Source organism: Carcharodon carcharias, chromosome 4 (assembly GCF_017639515.1).
Source record: "Carcharodon carcharias isolate sCarCar2 chromosome 4, sCarCar2.pri, whole genome shotgun sequence".
NCBI lineage: Eukaryota > Metazoa > Chordata > Chondrichthyes > Lamniformes > Lamnidae > Carcharodon > Carcharodon carcharias.
The window spans coordinates 64225721-64244224 of NC_054470.1; the positions used below are offsets into that span (position 1 = coordinate 64225721).

Genomic DNA, 18504 nt, shown 5'->3' on the forward strand with positions numbered 1-18504 from the left:
TCCCCCCCCCAAACCCCCCTCACCCCCCTCTCCTTCCCCCCCCCCAAACCCCCCTCACCCCCCTCTCCTTCCCCCCCCAAACCCCCCTCACCCCCCTCTCCTTCCCCCCCAAACCCCGCTCTCCTGCCCCCCTCTCCTTCCCCCCAAACCCCCCTCTCCCCCCTCCTCCCCCCAAACCCCCCACCCCCCCTAAACCCCCCACCCCCCCAAACCCCCGTCCCCCCCCAAACCCCCGTCCCCCCCAAACCCCCGTCCTCCCCAAACCCCCGTCCCCCTCTCCTTCCCCCCCAAACCCCCTCCCCCTCTCCTTCCCCCCAAACCCCCGTCCCCCCTCTCCTTCCCCCCCAAACCCCCTCCCCCTCTCCTTCCCCCCAAACCCCCGTCCCCCCTCTCCTTCCCCCCAAACCCCCGTCCCCCCTCTCCTTCCCCCCTCTCCTTCCCCCCTCTCCTTCCCCCCAAACCCCCGTCCCCCTCTCCTTCCCCCCAAACTCCAGTCCCCCCTCTCCTTCCCCCCAAACCCCAGTCCCCCCTCTCCTTCCCCCCTCTCCTTCCCCCCAAACCCCCGTCCCCCCTCTCCTTCCCCCCAAACCCCCGTCCCCCCTCTCCTTCCCCCAAACCCCCTCACCCCCTCTCCTTCCCCCAAACCCCCTCACCCCCTCTCCTTCCCCCAAACCCCCTCACCCCCTCTCCTTCCCCCCAAACCCCCTCACCCCCTCTCCTTCCCCCCAAAACCCCCTCTTATCCCCCCCCAACCCCCCGCTCCCCCACCTCCTTCCCCCCCCTACAAAACTCCCTCACCCCCCTCCCTTCCCCCCAACCCCCCCTGTCCCCCTTCCTTCCCCCCAAACCCCGCTGTCCCCCCACCTCCTCCCCTCCTTCCCCCTAACCCCCTCTCTCCTCCCCTCCTCCTCCTCTAACCCTCTACCCTCCCCCCTCGCATTTACCCCCCCACCTGCCACCCAACTCTCACCCCCTCTCCTCCCTCCCTCCTTCCAGCCCCCACTCCTATCCCCTGCCCCTCCCCCCCCTCCCCCTGCAGCGTCTTTCCCTCCCGGTAGGTGGCAGTGCTGGGTACGCCTGGACCCGGTCTCCACCGCCGCTGGATCGAGGCCCGGGACTCGCTTGGTTCTTTAGGGGATGAAGGCCGCTCAGCAGCTGATGAAAGTGTTCGTGACCCGCCGGATTCCCAAGGAGGGGCTGAAGGTTTTGTCCGAGTCCGGAATGTGAGTAACCGTCCGCTTTATCGCGTCAATCGGTGGCGCTCCGGGCCGTATCTTAACAAGTCAGCTTGAAGCTAATAGACACCATATTTATAACAGCTCCTGGAGCAAAGTTAACTCTGACACACTTTTCATGCTCAAATCATTGAATTAATGAACATTCTGCAAACTCTGTACAATTCCTAATAAAGTTTGCACCAAAGTTTAATTGTTCAAATCACTTAACTAACCTGATTGAATTGTAGTTGTAGAGAAGGAGTCCATCAGGCCTAAGCTGACTCTCTGAAACAGATATCACCTTGGTCCTAGTCCCTTGCTCTTTGTAGTCAAATTACCTTTTTAAAGTCCTTATGGATTTTGTTGTAGCACTGTTTTTGGTTGAGTCTTCCACATCCTAACAAACCTCTACATAAAAAAAAATTCTTCTAACCACTGTCATTAGTTTTAAATGGTGGGGAAATATTCTTGATTTAACTTAAACTCCTAATTCTGACAATTTTGACCTCTATTCCAATAGTAACAAGGGAGTGTGATGAGGCATTCAGATTACAATCTCTATCCCAATTGGAGCATCGATGAGCGTCCCTTAACATTTGAGTTGTTAGCATCAAGTCTGTGCATTTGTGAGATGTAGATGATATTCCATTAGCCCACACACCATTGATTCTCCATGACCTAAGGAGCAAAAGGAACTGTCCTGAGTTGATCTTCACATAGTCATAACCACAGATATCATTTTATATCCTTAATGTGATGCCTGCATCTTGCTGACTCCCTATCTCCCTCTTCCACTCTGGGTGCAAATGAACAGCAGCAATACTCAGACAATGTCACAAGTTTAGGTAATTTTTTTAATGAGTTTACTCGTATTCAACTTGTGGTTCTAGCCAGCCTTTTCTAAATGGTGTTTCTTCAAAATGTGCTTTATTTTGCCCAGTACAGCATCTTGGAGCTTAATGTGGGACTTAAATTTAACTGTGAGGATATGTCAGTTGTGACAGGTTTTGTTGTGTTTCAGTTGCAATATTCAGCAATGGGACTCTGATGAACCAGTTCCTCAGGAAGAGTTGCTGAAAGGAATTGCAGGAGCACATGGCCTGTACTGTATGTTATCGGACAAGATCGATGATGAGGTTTTACAAGCAGCAGGTATACTACCGACATTTTGTCACAACTAACCTTATGATTTAATAGAGGAGCTGGCTAGTGAGAGCAGTGTTTTATTGTGTAAACCTAGCAGCCACATAATTGACCACAAATATCTGCAACCTGCCAGCAGTGGTGGGAGATGAGAGAGAATATCCTTCCTGTACATCTCTTCCTTTCTGTTTAGAGATAGTGTGCGGCAGGATCATTCTTTCCATCCCAGCAAGAAAACAGATTTAGAAGCGACGTAAGACTTTGATCTAGGCAGAGAGAATTCACAATGAGAAGATGGTTCCTGTTGGCTGCACCATGAGGAGAGATCTGACCTCCATCATATTGGTGCCACTCCTTTGACTGGCTGCAAACAGAGTAATCCTGAATGGAAGATGTTTGGCATTTTTCTGACTCCGGTTCATTTATCGTGTGTCTTGTTGCTGACCGTTAAGTGTCCTTTCACATGAATGAAAAGGCAGCGAACCAACCCCTTCAATGTGGGAGCACAGCAAAAGATAAAGAGCTGGATTTAAAATGGAGGGGTTACGTTGAAGGGATTGTTCCAGGCTTTAACTGTAAGGATTTGCTGATAAAATGCTGCAAATGAGTTGACATTTACTCATGCTTGGACTTCCTTATCCCCAGCGACTGGGTGCAGCCAGTTCTTTGCCGGGCCAATTCATGGAGCCAAAGATGTTCTATGCTGGTTTAAAGTAATGCTTGTTTTTGAAGGAACTTGTTTGTTCTTGTTCTGTTTCAGGACCAAGCTTGAAAGTTATCAGCACACTATCCGTTGGATTTGACCATCTCTCTCTGGGAGAAATTAAGAAACGGTAAAATCTATTTTAATGCTTTTTTTACTCTTGGGGTGTGGACATGTCCATATTATTGCACATCCTGAGTTGCTCTGAGGGCATTAAGAGCTAACCACATAGTGTTACTGGAGTCACGTGTAGGCCAGACCAAGTCATGTCGGGCCGGTGAGAGGAATAGAGGGCAGGGGCTGATTCACACTCCCTTGAAGGACATCCATACCCATTCATGGGTTTAATGGACCTTGCTGGCGTCCAAATTAATTGTTTCATTTTCACAACTTGCGACGTTGAGACTTGAACTTGTGATCTTTGGGTTACTCATCTAGTACCAGAATCAATAAATTGTGCCCTTCTGTTATACTCGGCCATTGATTTTGTGAGTTAAGGAACAAATTGCTGTCAGTGATTCAAATTGAGACTCCAGAATTTCTGCCAGTTTACACAGGCTTGTAAGAGCTGATGAATTACTGGGACTCTTGAGTGCACAGTCAGCTAGAAAATACTCTGTTCATCTCCAGAAGCTGGTCTCAAACCTGCTTAGATTTACAGGAGACGAGGTTCCTGTCTTTATGACATTTTTTTTTCTTGGATGTACAATGTCGGTACGGAACACAATCTCTGCATGGGTTAAACACAGTAAAGCACCCGCTACACTGTCCCACCAAACACTCCTGTAGGAGCTACAGCACAAGTTTGATGAAGACTATTGCTGTTGCTACACTATTTTATCAGATGCTCTCAGGACAGGTAGCACACAGACTGAAGCTCCCTCCACCTACTGCAGTACAGCAGCCTCAGATGTACACTGTCTGTTGCATATGTCACATTTCCCATTATCATGCACCAATATCCTTTGACTTCCCAGAGCGAAATTGCTAATTATTTCTAAAGTGAGGCAGTTCAGTGTTGTGCGCCTGCACCCAAATGAACCTGTTCAAACTCTTTTGACCAGGAATCCTTGGTGCCGGTTGTGAAATGAAACTTTAATCCCAAGAGATTGGACTGACTTTAAGCCCAGTTACCAGGGTTGACCGACCAGGTGTAGAGGTTTCAAAGGTAAAAAGATCCCTGCAACTTCTGGCACTCATAGTATAAGAGCAAAAACTGCCCCAATTTGATACAAAATTGGGAAATTCATTCAGCAAATCAATTAAGGTTGTCAGCATGGGACTTGGGAATGTCACATGGTTTAATGCTGCGGGGAAGATGAGTACTTGATAGAGAGATACACCTCATCTGTCTAAATAAAGAAAGTCTAGGTGTTTGGTGGCCATGTCATAGGGATTACCTCTTGAGGTCGTTCTCTGTCTCTAACTGATAGGTTCTCTCTGATCACTTTCTCATCAGCTACTTTCTCATCTCCCCTGCTCACTCTGCCTGTCTTTTAGTATCTTATCCAACCTAATCCCAAACACTAGTTTATTCCCCATATCCTTTAATATCCCACCTATTCCATTCCAGCTCTCCTGCTCACTGGCCCTTTCCTTTAAAATTCCACCCAGTTTAATTCTATTCTCCTTCTTCCTCCACATATCCTTTAAAGTTCCTCCTCTTAAAACTATCTAATTCTCTGTAAAGTATTCCTGGTTTCTGCTTCAACAACATTAAATCATGTACTGTTTGGCATTCGAACTACTCTCTGTGTAAAGAGAATTTTTTCTGTATTCCTTTCTACTTATCTTAAATTTACGTCCTCTTGTCACCATCTCACTGTCCAGTGCCAATTTTAAAAATGTTTTCCTGTGTTTGAAGGGGAATTCGAGTGGGCTACACCCCTGATGTCCTGACTGACGCCACTGCCGAACTCACCGTGGCCTTACTCCTGGCAACATCTCGTCGACTGATGGAGGCAACTGAGGAAGTGAAAAAGTAGGGTGATGTGTACAAGAATCACAGAGTTACTTGAAGATCTCACTATCATTTACCAGTGACATTTCTAAGCAGTTAATTTAGGGGAGTGTCACTACTTTGTTGGTTTGTTCCAGGGGAGGATGGACCAGCTGGAAACCACTTTGGATGTGTGGCTATGGACTGGCAGGAAGCACTGTGGGAATCGTGGGACTGGGAAGAATAGGTACATTCATTCAAAAAAATTAAAACTGCAATTTTCAGAGAATATTGATTCAACTGATGCTGGTGTTTGTGGAATATACAAAAGATTTCTTTAAAAAGGCTGAATTTCAACACAACATTTTGCAAAAGTTCAGTAAATGCATTTCACGATTATCAAGATATTTTTTGTATCTCTTGAAGGTACTTAAATGGATTAAAGGCATGATTGCTTCACCATATGCAAATTATATTTCAGGCAGAAATAACTAATAGTTAAAGAAGCGATGTGCCTTAATTTGAACAGATGGTAAAATTGCTCATTTTATGATAGTCTTCAGCTAGTTCAAGTTAGATGGTGGGAACAAATTGTACACCAGTTGAACTGTTATTTTAGAAATAACAGACTCTTTTCACTTACCTTCAGCTTGTAGAATGTTTGTTTTAGGCAGAAAGTGGGACAGTGATGAACACAATTAATTCCCTCTGCTGTCTTCCTCCAAATCAGATAGAAAGAAAGAAAGAAAAACTTGCATTTGTATGGCACCTTTAATGACCACAGGAAATCCCAAAGTTCTTTACAGCCAATTAAGTACATTCACGGTTGTGGTATAGGAAACATGGCAGCCAATTTGCACATAGCAAGCTCCCACAAATAGCAACGTGATAGTGAACCAAGAATTTGATCTTGTGAAATTGGCTGAGGGATAAATATTGACCAGGACACAAGGGAGAACTAACAAAAAAGCAAAATACTGCAAGTGTTGGAAATCTGAAATAACAACCCATGCTGGAAATACTCAGCAGGTTACGCGGCATCTGTGGAGAGAAAGAGAGTTAATGTTTCAGGTGGAGATGACCTTTCGTTAAACCACCAGGGAAAATTCCCCTACTCCTCTTCAAAAGTGTGCCATGGGATCTTTTGCATCCATCTAAGAGGCCAGGCAGAGCTTAGGTTTAATGTCTCATCCAAAAGATGGCACCACCAGCAGTATTCCATCAGTACTGCACTAGAGTGTCAGCTTTGATTTATGTGTGCAAGTCCTGGAGAGGAGCTTGAACCCACAACTTTTTGACTGCGAGGCTATCAACTGAGCTGCAGCTAACCCTCTAACTTATGTGGCATCCACCTAAAAACGGATTTTAAAAGAGAAACTGTACAATGGAGCAATGAAACTGTCAACTTTCTTCAGGAAAATAAAAACCCAAAGAACTGCAGATGCTGAAAATTTGAAACAAAACCAGAAAACACTAGAAATATTCAGCAGGTCACTCACCATCTGCACAAAAAGGAAGATAGCTAGCTAATGGTTCAGATATAACTGTTTGTCAAATGCTGCTTGATCTGAGCATTTCCAACATTTTGTGGTTTTGCCATTTACCTTTCAGGTGTAACTCTTCACTGTGATAAGGAGAAAATTCTATAAGGAAGGAACCCCATAATAATTCTTAACAAATTTTGTTTTAGATGGGCTGCATATGTTTCAACAAAATGTGTACTTCACTATGCACCATTTTTCAGCATAATGTGTAAACAGGATGTGTATATGTACTTCTGTGATATACTTGTCTTTCAGTTGCCTTTCCTCTTCCATAGCCTCTGCCAATTCCACTGCATAATCAGATGCAGGGAATGATTGGGAGCAGACTGAAGTCACTAGTTTTCACTTGAACTTTATTTCCTGCCCAGCGTGGATATGGCTGAGTTCAAAAACCAATACAGGGAGTCAGCAATACGATCAAGAACATTTCCACATAATACCTTTATCAACTGGGCTGCATTTAACTTAATTTAACTCAGAAGGTCATGGGCTCAAACTCTGCTCCAGGATTCAATCAGATAATGCAGTCTGATACACTACAGAGATGCCAACTTTTGGAAGAAGCTTTAAACCCCTTTTTGCCCCCTCAGGTGGACAAAACAGATTGCAAGGCATTTTTTGTTGAAGAGCAGGGAGTGTTGCTGAAGTCCTGGCCAATATTTATCCCTCAACCAACATCAGTAATAAACTAATGTGTCAGTTATCTCGTTTGCTGTTTGTGAGATTGTCCTATGCACAAATTGACTGCTCTGGTTGCCTACATTTCAGTGACTGCACTTCAAAAGCAAGTTTTTGATTGTGACATGCTAAGGATGTGAAAGTCACTATATAAATGCCAGAACTTACCTTATAATTTTTTAAGCATGATGCTTTTTTTAGGCCTTGGAATTGCACAGCGTCTGAAGCCATTTGGAGTAAAGAAATTCTTTTACACTGGACGTCAGCCTAGGCCTGAAGCTGCTTCCCAGATACAGGGTGAATATGGTAAGAAGGCAATCTTAAATTCTTTTTAGGATCTTGTCCTTTCAGAAATCATGCCTATCAAGCACAGCTGTAGTTTTGTATTCCATTTGGAGAAAAATTGCAACATTAAATTAGTTTCCTTCCATACTTGTAACCGTCATGGATCTGCCTTTTGTTCTTCGTTTGAGGCTTTCCCACTTCTGTATGCCCAAGATTTTGTTGTTTCCAACTGTTAGATTAGTAAATTACCAGAAGCATTTACTCATTTTGTTAATTCCAATGCTTTCTGATGCAAAAAAAAGGAATCTTGTAGACAATTTGAAATTCTTACCTTCACCTCACCCCAAACTCCAAAAGCAAGTTCCAGGTGATAATGGTTACCCATGAGTTCACACAGCCTGATGTCCTCCTCCCACAGGAACTTGAATTACGATCCCCATAGATGCCAATAACTTTAAACAAGTGACTTGAATTCCCAGTGACCATCTGAAAGGACCGCACAACCAGATTTCAAGTTTTAAGACTTTTACTGTAACAAACTGAAAACCAACCAAACTTTATGTAGCGGGCAACTAGTACACTAAACTACAGAAAAAGTATCCTTTTAGTAGTGTATCCTTTTAACTTTTAACACAACCAATTACTCGAGGCCACAGTTATACTTTGTCTTGCTGTCTGCAAAATAATAGTTTTCATAAGAATCAGTCCAACAGTCAGAACAAGTTTCCAGTGGGTTTGCTTCCCCCCAATTGGCCTTGCCAGCACAAATCTTTCAGATTTCTTAGAATGCGACGAGATGTGTCTCTTCAACCAGAGACCATCTCTCTCGCATTCTGCTTGGATGCTTGGTAGTTTACAGAAAGGGCACCGTTCCTCTCTGCTGACTATATTAGCTGTAGTCCTTTGTCTCTCTCTGTGAGAACACCCTCTCTTTTTTCTACCCAAAACTTGGAGACTGAAAGTTTTTCCATAGTCAGCACAGCTGCTCTTGCCTTAGTTTTTCAAATGTGAACAGTTTACACCTTGGCGCTAGGAAGTCTCAACCTGTATGTTCTTATTACATGCAGTGCCCCTGAATACACTAGCTGAAGAATCTGACTTCATCATCATATCGTGTTCTTTCAGTCCCCAAACTAAAGGAATGTGCAATTGCGACCTCTTTTCAAAAATGAAGAAGACAGCGATATTTATCAATACGAGCAGGTAGGTGACATCATAACTCAGTCCCTTTCTCTTTTCAAAAGCTAAATGCAGGAGAATTAGGCATGTGTACATTTAACTTTCATAGGAACTATTCAAAACTAATCTGTGGAAAAAATATTTCAGTGAGAAAGTGGGCAATTGTGGAAGATATTCCCTGGAGAGAACTGGTGAGAGCAGTTGATATTGATTCACTTAAATGCAACTAAGATAGATTTCTTTCAGAAAATAACATTTTGGAATACACTAACTAATTTAGGACATGACATGTGTCAAGTGTAGTTTGAGTAATTTGGGACATGTGATAGGTGTAGCACGACTGGGAAAAACAGATGACTTTGGACTCATGAGTTCCAGAGCTCCAGCAATGGGGACTTCCTCTGTTCTGGACTAATCAATGGAGATTAATAGCTATGATTAGTCAGCAACTCTCATTGATACATTGTGTGACTAGGAGGTGAACTAGATGAGCATCGGCCATTTTCTGTAAAGCAACTCCTATATTTGTATTTGGAATAGCTTACTTTCCATAAAGGAGCTGCTTAGCATTAAGGTAAAAGGTTTGGCAATAACATCTTGTGCCAAACACACTTGGCATGCTATGACTCTTTTCGGTATAGTTTCAGTCTTTAGGTCTTAAGATATAGCAGGAGGTTTACCAAATCCTTGTCATAAAAGACCATACCTCTTTAAATATCTGGGCTTTTGTCTGATTTACCCTTTAAAAAACATGCCTTCTGCACAATGCGTTTCTTCTGCTAAAGAGCTGACCTGAGCTTAATAAGTTCATTGGGCTTTACGGACACTGTGATTAACTAAAGCTCCTGGATTGTGGGTGATACTTACAAGATCCTACTTGTTGCCCATCCCTAGTTGCTGAGTGCATTAACAGCCAAGCATATAATGTGGGACTGGAATAATGACTACATCACATCATTTAGGGTGGGTGGGTGGGGGGTGGGGCAGGTCTACTGCCCCAAAAGACAATGATGAACCAGTTGTTTTTTACAGCAATCTAGCTGATTCCACTGCTGCCAGCCCAGTGACCTCTAGGTTGCTAGCACCGTACCAGAACCGCTAAACTGCTATTCTAAATCAGCTGTTGCCTATAGTCTAAAAGACTCGACAGTCTGTCAGAAAGGTACGGATGGAAGGTTGCCCCTGGGGTTTTATGCCAGCCATCATCTTGGCGGGAGAAAAGAGAATGATTGATTTAAGTCAAATGTTAAAATTCCATTTATGTCAACAGCGTCATGCTGCTCAATTAATTGAGTTGTCAATTTCAGCCATTGTGTAGCTGTTACTGAACCTACAAAAAAGTAATGAAGTTCCCACATGGCTACGATAAAGGGTTTCCTTGAAACGCGTCCACTGTTTCTGATGATTTCTGTGTCCTGCAGAGGAGCTGTGGTGAACCAGGATGATCTTTATCAAGCTCTAACCACTGGTCAGATCGCTGCAGCGGGATTAGACGTTACGGTTCCTGAGCCATTACCTACAGACCATCCTCTACTCTCACTGAAAAACTGCAGTAAGTTATAATTAACAGGTTAATGGAAGCTGCAGGGACGGAAAGCTCATATCAAGCATAGTTAAAAACTTTGCAGGAACAATTTAATGAGAAAAATCCCTTTATAACTGTGGGTAGTTTTTCAGTTTCACTGTCTAAACCTATCTTGATTCAGTTATTCACTGTATCCACACAAAATACAAAAAAAACTTTGTTTATTTAGATATTATTAATTAAGTAGTAAAATCACCTATGGTTTCATGGTGAAGATCAAAACTGAAAATGCTGGACATCAGCCAAGTTCATTTAGGAGAGTGAATTTGTGAGAAAGGATGAAACTAGAGTGTTTAAAAAAAGAAATGATAGTTGTGACTGTGGAATAAATTAAATCAGTTATGTTTTCAAATAAAGTCAGAAAACTCTCAGCAGGATAACCAGCATTTATATAATGAGAAAACAAGTTATTGACCTTAATTAATATAAAAACAAAAAAACTGCGGATGCTGGAAATCCAAAACAAAAACAAAAACAGAATTACCTGGAAAAACTCAGCAGGTCTGGCAGCATCGGCGGAGAAGAAAAGAGTTGACGTTTCGAGTCCTCATGACCCTTCGACAGAACTTGAGTTCGAGTCCAAAAAAGAGTTGAAATATAAGCTGGTTTAAGGTGTGTGTGTGGGGGGCGGAGAGAGAGAGAGAGAGAGGTGGAGTGGGGGTGTGGTTGTAGGGACAAACATCAGTGATAGAAGCAGATCATCAAAAGATGTCAACAACAATAGTTCAAAAGAACACATAGGTGTTAAAGTTAAAGTTGGTGATATTACCTAAATGAATGTGCTAATTAAGAATGGATGGTAGGGCACTCAAGGTATAGCTCTAGTGGGGATGGGGAGAGCATAAAAGATGGAAAAAAAAATTTTTTAAATTTTTTTTTTAAATATATAATGGAAATAGGTGGGAAAAGGAAAATCGATATAATTTATTGGAAAAAAAAGAAAAGGAAGGGGGAAACAGAAAGGGGGTGGGGATGGGGGAGGGAGCTCACGACCTAAAGTTGTTGAATTCAATATTCAGTCCGGAAGGCTGTAAAGTGCCTAGTCGGAAGATGAGGTGTTGTTCCTCCAGTTTGCGTTGGGCTTCACTGGAACAATGCAGCAAGCCAAGGACAGACATGTGGGCAAGAGAGCAGGGTGGAGTGTTAAAATGGCAAGCGACAGGGAGGTTTGGGTGATTCTTGCGGACAGACCGCAGGTGTTCTGCAAAGCGGTCGCCCAGTTTACGTTTGGTCTCTCCAATGTAGAGGAGACCACATTGGGAGCAATGAATGCAGTAGACTAAGTTGGGGGAAATGCAAGTGAAATGCTGCTTCACTTGAAAGGAGTGTTTGGGTCCTTGGACGGTGAGGAGAGAGGAAGTGAAGGGGCAGGTGTTGCATCTTTTGCGTGGGCATGGGGTGGTGCCTAAGGAGGGGGTTGAGGAGTAGGGGGTGATGGAGGAGTGGACCAGGGTGTCCCGGAGGGAGCGATCCCTACGGAATGCCGATAGGGGGGGTGAAGGAAAGATGTGTTTGGTGGTGGCATCATGCTGGAGTTGGCAGAAATGGCGGAGGATGATCCTTTGAATGTGGAGGCTGGTGGGGTGATAAGTGAGGACAAGGGGGACCCTATCATGTTTCTGGGAGGGAGGAGAAGGCATGAGGGCAGATGCGCGGGAGATGGGCCGGACACGGTTGAGGGCCCTGTCAACGACCGTGGGTGGAAAACCTCGGTTAAGGAAGAAGGAGGACATGTCAGAGGAACTGTTTTTGAAGGTAGCATCATCGGAACAGATGCGACGGAGGCGAAGGAACTGAGAGAATGGGAAAAAATGATTTTCACATGGTCCATCTCTGACACTTCCCTTCCCTTCCTTGACCTCTCTGTCTCAATCTCTGGTGATAAACTGTCCACCAATATCCGTTACAAACCCACCGACTCCCACAGCTATCTTGACTACAGCTCCTCACACCCCGCTTCCTGTAAGGACTCCAGCCCAACACAAACTGGAGGAACAACACCTCATCTTCTGACTAGGCACTTTACAGCCATCCGGACTGAATATTGAATTCAACAACTTTAGGTCGTGAGCTCCCTCCCCCATCCCCACCCCCTTTCTGTTTCCCCCTTCCTTTTCTTTTTTTTCCAATAAATTATATCGATTTTCCTTTTCCCACCTATTTCCATTATATATTTAAAAAAAAAAAAATTTTAAATTTTTTTACATCTTTTATGCTCTCCCCATCCCCACTAGAGCTATACCTTGAGTGCCCTACCATCCATTCTTAATTAGCACATTCGTTTAGATAATATCACCAACTTTAACTTTAACACCTATGTGTTCTTTTGTACTATTGTTGTTGACATCTTTTGATGATCTGCTTCTATCACTGCTTGTTTGTCCCTACAACCACACCCCCACTCCACCTATCTCTCTCTCTCCGCCCCCCACACACACACCTTAAACCAGCTTATATTTCAACTCTTTCTTGGACTCGAACTCAAGTTCTGTCGAAGGGTCATGAGGACTCGAAACGTCAACTCTTTTCTTCTCCGCCGATGCTGCCAGACCTGCTGAGTTTTTCCAGGTAATTCTGTTTTTGAAGTTATTGACCTTTCTAGATTGTACCTCTAATTTATTCTGATGCAGGGTTATGCACCCAGAGTGACATTTATCAATCTTTCTACATGTTGACTGATGGACCTGAATATTTCCAGTTGTTCCTTTTTATTTTATTGGTAATGTTTTGGGCTGGTGATGCCCATTGGTCAATCTTCCTGCCATTCCAAATCCCACATTAGTTTTCCTCCTGTGATCCCAGAACAACTTTGTGTCCCCCCTCCTGAAGGGAATCCCTTTTTAAACCCTGCCACATTTTTCTGTTTCACCAAATCTGCTTGTAACACCATTTTGAGACACATAATATCTTGTTGATGCTGATTTGAACGACTTAAAATTGGGCCTTAAAAAAGGGGAGAGATGCAAGCAGGAATTACTGGTAATGTGGAGCAGGTTTCAGGGCTGTGGAAGTGGTTGTGGTGGTCTGGTGGAACAAAAAAAAGTTCCTCTCCCATGGAGAGGGCCATTTTATAAAGACTGGTCCTTCTATCATAGAATCATTACAGTGCAGAAAAGAGGCCATTCAGCCCATCATGTCTGCACTGATTCTGAGCATTTTAACTTTGTACCAATCTCCTGCCTTTTACCTGTTTCTATTTAGATAATCATCCAATGCCCTTTTCAATGCCTCATTTGAACTTGCCTCCACCACATTTCCAGACAGTGCATTCCAAACCCTAACTATTCGCTGTGAGAAAAAGTTTTTTCTCACCTCATATTTGCTTCTTTTGCAAAATACTTTAAAACTGTGCCCTCTGGTTCTGGATCCATTTACAAGCAGGAACAGTTTATCCCTATCTACTCTGTCCAGGCCCCTCATTATCTTGAAAACTTCTTCCATCGAATCTCATCTTAGCCTTCTCCTCTCCAAGGAAAACAGTCCCAACTTCTCCAATCTTTCCTCAGAACTGAACTGTCTCATCCCTGGAACCATTCTCATAAACCTCCTCTGCAGTCTCTCCAATGCCTTCACATCTTTCCTATGGTGTGGCGCCAGGAACTGTACACAGTACTCCAGCTGAGATCTAACCAGTGTCTTATGTAAGTCCATCATAACATCCCTGCTCTTGTACTCTATGCCCCTATGAATGAAACCTTGAATACTGCATGCTTTAGAAACAGCTCTCTCTATCTATCCTGCCACCTTTAATGACTTATGTACATATACACCCAGGTCTCTCTGCTCCTGCACACCCTTTAGAATAGTATCCTTTATTTTATACTACCTCTCCATGTTCTTTGTACCAAAGTGGATCACCTCACACTTCTCCGTGTTGAACTTCATCTGCTGCCAATGTCCTTTTGAGTTCTACACTGTCCTCCTCACAGTTTATAATTCTCCCAAGTTTTGTGTCATCTGCAAACTTTGAAATTGTCCCCCGCACAACGAGATCTAGGTCATTTATATAAATCAGAAAGAGCAAGGGTCCCAATACCAACCCCTGGGGAGCTCCACTATAAACCTCCTTCCAGCCTGAAAAATACCCATTAACCATTACTCTGTTTCCTATCCCTCAGGCAATTTTGTATCCACATTGCTACCGTCCCTTTTATTCCATGACCTACGAATTTCCTCACAAGCCTGTTGTGTGGCACTGTATCGAACGTCTTTTGGGAGACCATATACACCACATCAATGGCCTTGCCCTCATCAACCATCTCTGTTATCTCTTCAAAAAAACTCCAGCAAGTTAGTTAGACACGATTTTCCTTTAACAAATCTATGCTGACTTTTCTAAATTGATCCACATTTTTCCATGTGACTATTTATTCTATCCTGAATAATTGTTTCCAGAAGGTTCCCCACCATTGAAGTTAAACTGATTGGTCTGTAATTGCAGAGCAGATCTTTACAACCTTTTTTGAACAAGAGCATAATGTTTGTAATTCTCCAGTCCTTTGGCATCTCCTCCAAATCCAGGAAACATTTGAAAGATTATTGCCAGTGCCTCTGCAATTTCCATTCTCACTTCCTTCAATATTCAATATCCTTGGATGCAGATTCTATAAAAGAATAGAATCTCGCTTCTTGATCCTGCCTTGCCTGGTGGTCCTATCATGATTGATAATTGAGCACGTAAACTGGGCTGACTCTGAAGTGCAGAACTCGGTAGTGCTGTCTTTTAATAATGTAAAAGACCCACGGCACTATTCAAAGAGAAGGGAAGTTCTCCTAGTGTCTTGGCCAATATTTATCCCTCAATCAACATCTACAACCGATTATCTGGTCACTTATCTCATCGCCATATGTGGGACAATGCTGTGCAAATTGGCTGCCATGTTACCTACGTTACAACAGTTGACTACACGTCAAAAGTACTTCATTGACTTTAAATCTTTTCAGATGTCCTGTGGTTCATGAAAGGTGCTATAAAAATACAGCTTTGTTCTTTAAACACTTCAGATCTACCACTTCTACCAGGTTTATGCTGAATGTGACACTCTTGCCCATGTTTGTTATAGGCTGCATACAACTTTAGACATTCTGAAGCGTTCTGTACTTGGAACACTTTTAAATTTCCAAAGATGACAAGTTCAGGAGCACATAAATGTTTCTTGGTGTGGACCTTAATCTAGTGATGTGTTTCCATTTCAGTTATACTGCCTCACATTGGAAGTGCCACTTATGCGACCAGAAACACCATGTCTATGCTGACAGCCAACAACCTCCTGGCTGGACTCAAAGGAGAGCCAATGCCAAGTGAACTCAAATTGTAACTGGAAATAAACTTTCTAACTGATGCACATGTTTGTAAATCTTCTCTGTGAAGCATTAGGAAGTTAAGTGTGTGAATTTATTTTACTGTTTAAACAATAGCTTTTATTGAGTTTAAAATGTTGAAGAGTTTCAATGTTATTGAAATCTAAGAATGGAATGGGTATTTTGTAAAGATTTTAACCCAGATATAGGATCGTTCCTTTTACTGACCATCACAGTTATTAATTTTATATTTTTCATCATATATATTAAGTGACTAATGTATTCATCTAGTCGTGCACAATCTGGGTTGCAAGATTGAAGTGTTATGATGTTATCTGCTTATGACCATTGGTAAATGGTTGATACTATTCTTCTTCCAAATTATTATAAATTAGAGAAACGATTTGGAAGGCTACTTCAGATGTAACCATCTAGATTGCAGCCATGTGTACTGTAAGCATCTGAGTGAGTCTGTTAACATTAAAAAGGTGAATCTAAAACGCTCTGGTATCACATAGCATATTAAGCTGTATGGTCACGTGCACATACATATGTTCTAGTGCAGCAAGTGAGGTTGACCATTTCACGATAAAACTTCAATTATAATCTCTCCATTTGTTAGCCTTTACTCTCGACACCTGTATAGATAAGAAGGTACAAGACGCCATCCAAGCCTGAACCAGGAGACCAACTTTTCCAGGGACTGTTTATGTTTATCCAAAGAGAAACAACTTTCCTACTAACTACATAAGAATTCTGAAAAGTACCATCTCTACAGCAGAAATCATGTATGTTTATCACTGTATCAATGGCTAGGTGATCTCCACCTCATGATAGGGTGCCTCAAAAATGTGTGCATCACATGCTTGAATCTGAGCCTATCTGGAGAAGATGGAAACTGAGCCAAGTAGGAGATAACTGGACAGATGACCAAACGCTTTGTCAAGGTGATTTATTTTAAGGAAGGTCTTTAATGAAGGAAGTAAAGGGCATTCCAGAGCAAGGGGCTAGACAACTGGAGGTACAGCCAGCCATTGTAGGGCAAAGGTGGAATGTGGTGACAGGGATTGCAGTAGATAACGGAGATATGGAGCAGTGTGATGAAGCGATTTAAACAAAATGAAAATTTTAAACGTTATGGGATTGAGAGCCATTTTAGATTAGTAGGGACAGGATATGGGCGGCAGCATTTTGAATGAGTTGAAGTATACGGAGATAGGAAGACAGAAAGCTGATCAGGAAAGTATTGGAATAATTGAGTCTGGAAAACATCTGCACTGGTAGATGATAGTGGAAATTTAGATCCCTTCCCCCAAAAGCTGTGGATACTAAGGTGAAATTTTCAAGATCTAGATTGATACTATTTCATACAGTAACGGTATCAAAGGATATAGAGCAAGAGTAAACATAATTGAGTTACACTCAGCCACGATCTAATTGAAGGGCAGAATGGGGCTTGAGGGGTCTACTACTGTTCCTATACTGAAACTTGTTCCAAGCTTGGTTAAAACATTGGGCAGTCTGTATGCCAATTGAGGTAGATGCATAATGAGCCAATGGGGTTCTGCTCAACATATATTCCTCAACCAATACCACCAGATGAACTTGTCATCCATCTCATTGCTGAATACAAGTCTCTGTTATACACAAATTGGCTATTGAATTTGCCTCATACAAATGACTGTACTTTAAAACTTGTTCTTTAGGGATATGAAAGACACAATGAAATTGTATGCGCTTCTCGCTCCTTCGATTTTACTCCTCATATTCTATGCCTATATTGGTGTTGAAACAGTACTGGAGCCAAGAACCTGCAGGTTCTACAATACCAATGCAATAATGTACTGTATTTATATCCCACATTAATGATCAATATTTACACTAAACTAATGCAATATGAAGTAATTTCATGCTCCATTCAATGAATTTGAAAATTAAATGGAAACAATCTTTGCTTGAATGATTTTTCCTCCCTTTGAGGACTAACTTGAATTTGGTAGTGATTGAGAGATCCTGTGGATTGTAGCATGTTATTTTAAATTTACACTACCACTGTGTAAAGGTTTTCATGTAGAAGAACAGATCTTACATAATATTCTCAAGTTTATGAATATTGCTGAACATGAACTTTTATTCATTATACAGTATGTTGACCTTATACAGAGACAGTTCATACAGTACAAAATTACTTTTTGCTACACAGTATACTTTGACAGTGTTTTCACCATTATTCTGTTAGTCCCATTCCATAGCAATTTTTGTAACATCAATCTCAAGTTAGGATAACTAGTAGCATAAGGCTCTTCACACAGTCTAGTGTAATAAATACACCTTTCACGTTGCTTCGGATTCTAATAACTTTTTCAGAGGATCCATACAGCTGAAATTTTCGATGGGGCTTTAGATAGGTACTGCTAATCAACCGGGTCCTCAGTCTCCATATCTACGTACTGAATTGTAAGAATGCTACATTTCATGACTTGTTTAAAAAAAAAACTTAAGGGGGCTCTTCAAATAGATTTAAAGTTTCTCCTTTAGTTACTTATGGTTAAAAGACATTTTAAATGTTCATACACCGCCCTTTATGTTCAGAAAGTGCTGTGCACTTAATGCCAATTTTCAATAGAACCACAGTTTTTAGAAATCTGCAAATACCGCATTGACATCCGTAAATTTGATGTAATATCCTGGAAAACTGTGCTGCATTTGAAATTATGAATAAATATTCCAGACCAAAAGTATACTGTATAACTGACTGCGCTGTCACTATCTTAAACAAAAGTATTGCCTTAAAAGTCTAATTTATACACTAAAGCTTGTTTATTTAGTTTTGCTTCTGACAAGCTGATTTTCTCCAGTTTTAATATCGTTCTTTTAAAAACAAAGTTGGACTGAATTGGTTATATTGCCTGGAAATTGTCTTTTAAAAT

The 18504-nt window shown here is 42.2% G+C and overlaps 1 protein-coding gene across 1 annotated transcript; it reads left to right on the forward strand.

The window, feature by feature from the left end:
* The first annotated feature begins 1060 nt into the window (after positions 1 to 1060).
* LOC121277305 (glyoxylate reductase/hydroxypyruvate reductase-like) lies at positions 1061 to 15618 on the forward strand. Its single transcript, XM_041186592.1, has 9 exons — positions 1061 to 1223; positions 2239 to 2369; positions 3121 to 3193; positions 4928 to 5044; positions 5161 to 5249; positions 7426 to 7530; positions 8577 to 8712; positions 10110 to 10240; positions 15470 to 15618. Exons 1-9 carry the CDS (start codon positions 1138 to 1140, stop codon positions 15589 to 15591), a joined length of 990 nt encoding a protein of 329 aa, XP_041042526.1. The 5' UTR covers positions 1061 to 1137; the 3' UTR covers positions 15592 to 15618.
* Positions 15619 to 18504: the final 2886 nt, after the last annotated feature.

Coding starts and splice junctions, on each gene's coding strand:
- LOC121277305 (XM_041186592.1), top strand. CDS start 1,138: ATGAAGGCCGCTCAGCAGCTGATGAAAGTGTTCGTGACCCGCCGGATT. Junction 2,370..3,120: donor TGAGGTTTTACAAGCAGCAG/GTATACTACCGA, acceptor GTTCTGTTTCAG/GACCAAGCTTGAAAGTTATC. Junction 3,194..4,927: donor CTGGGAGAAATTAAGAAACG/GTAAAATCTATT, acceptor CTGTGTTTGAAG/GGGAATTCGAGTGGGCTACA.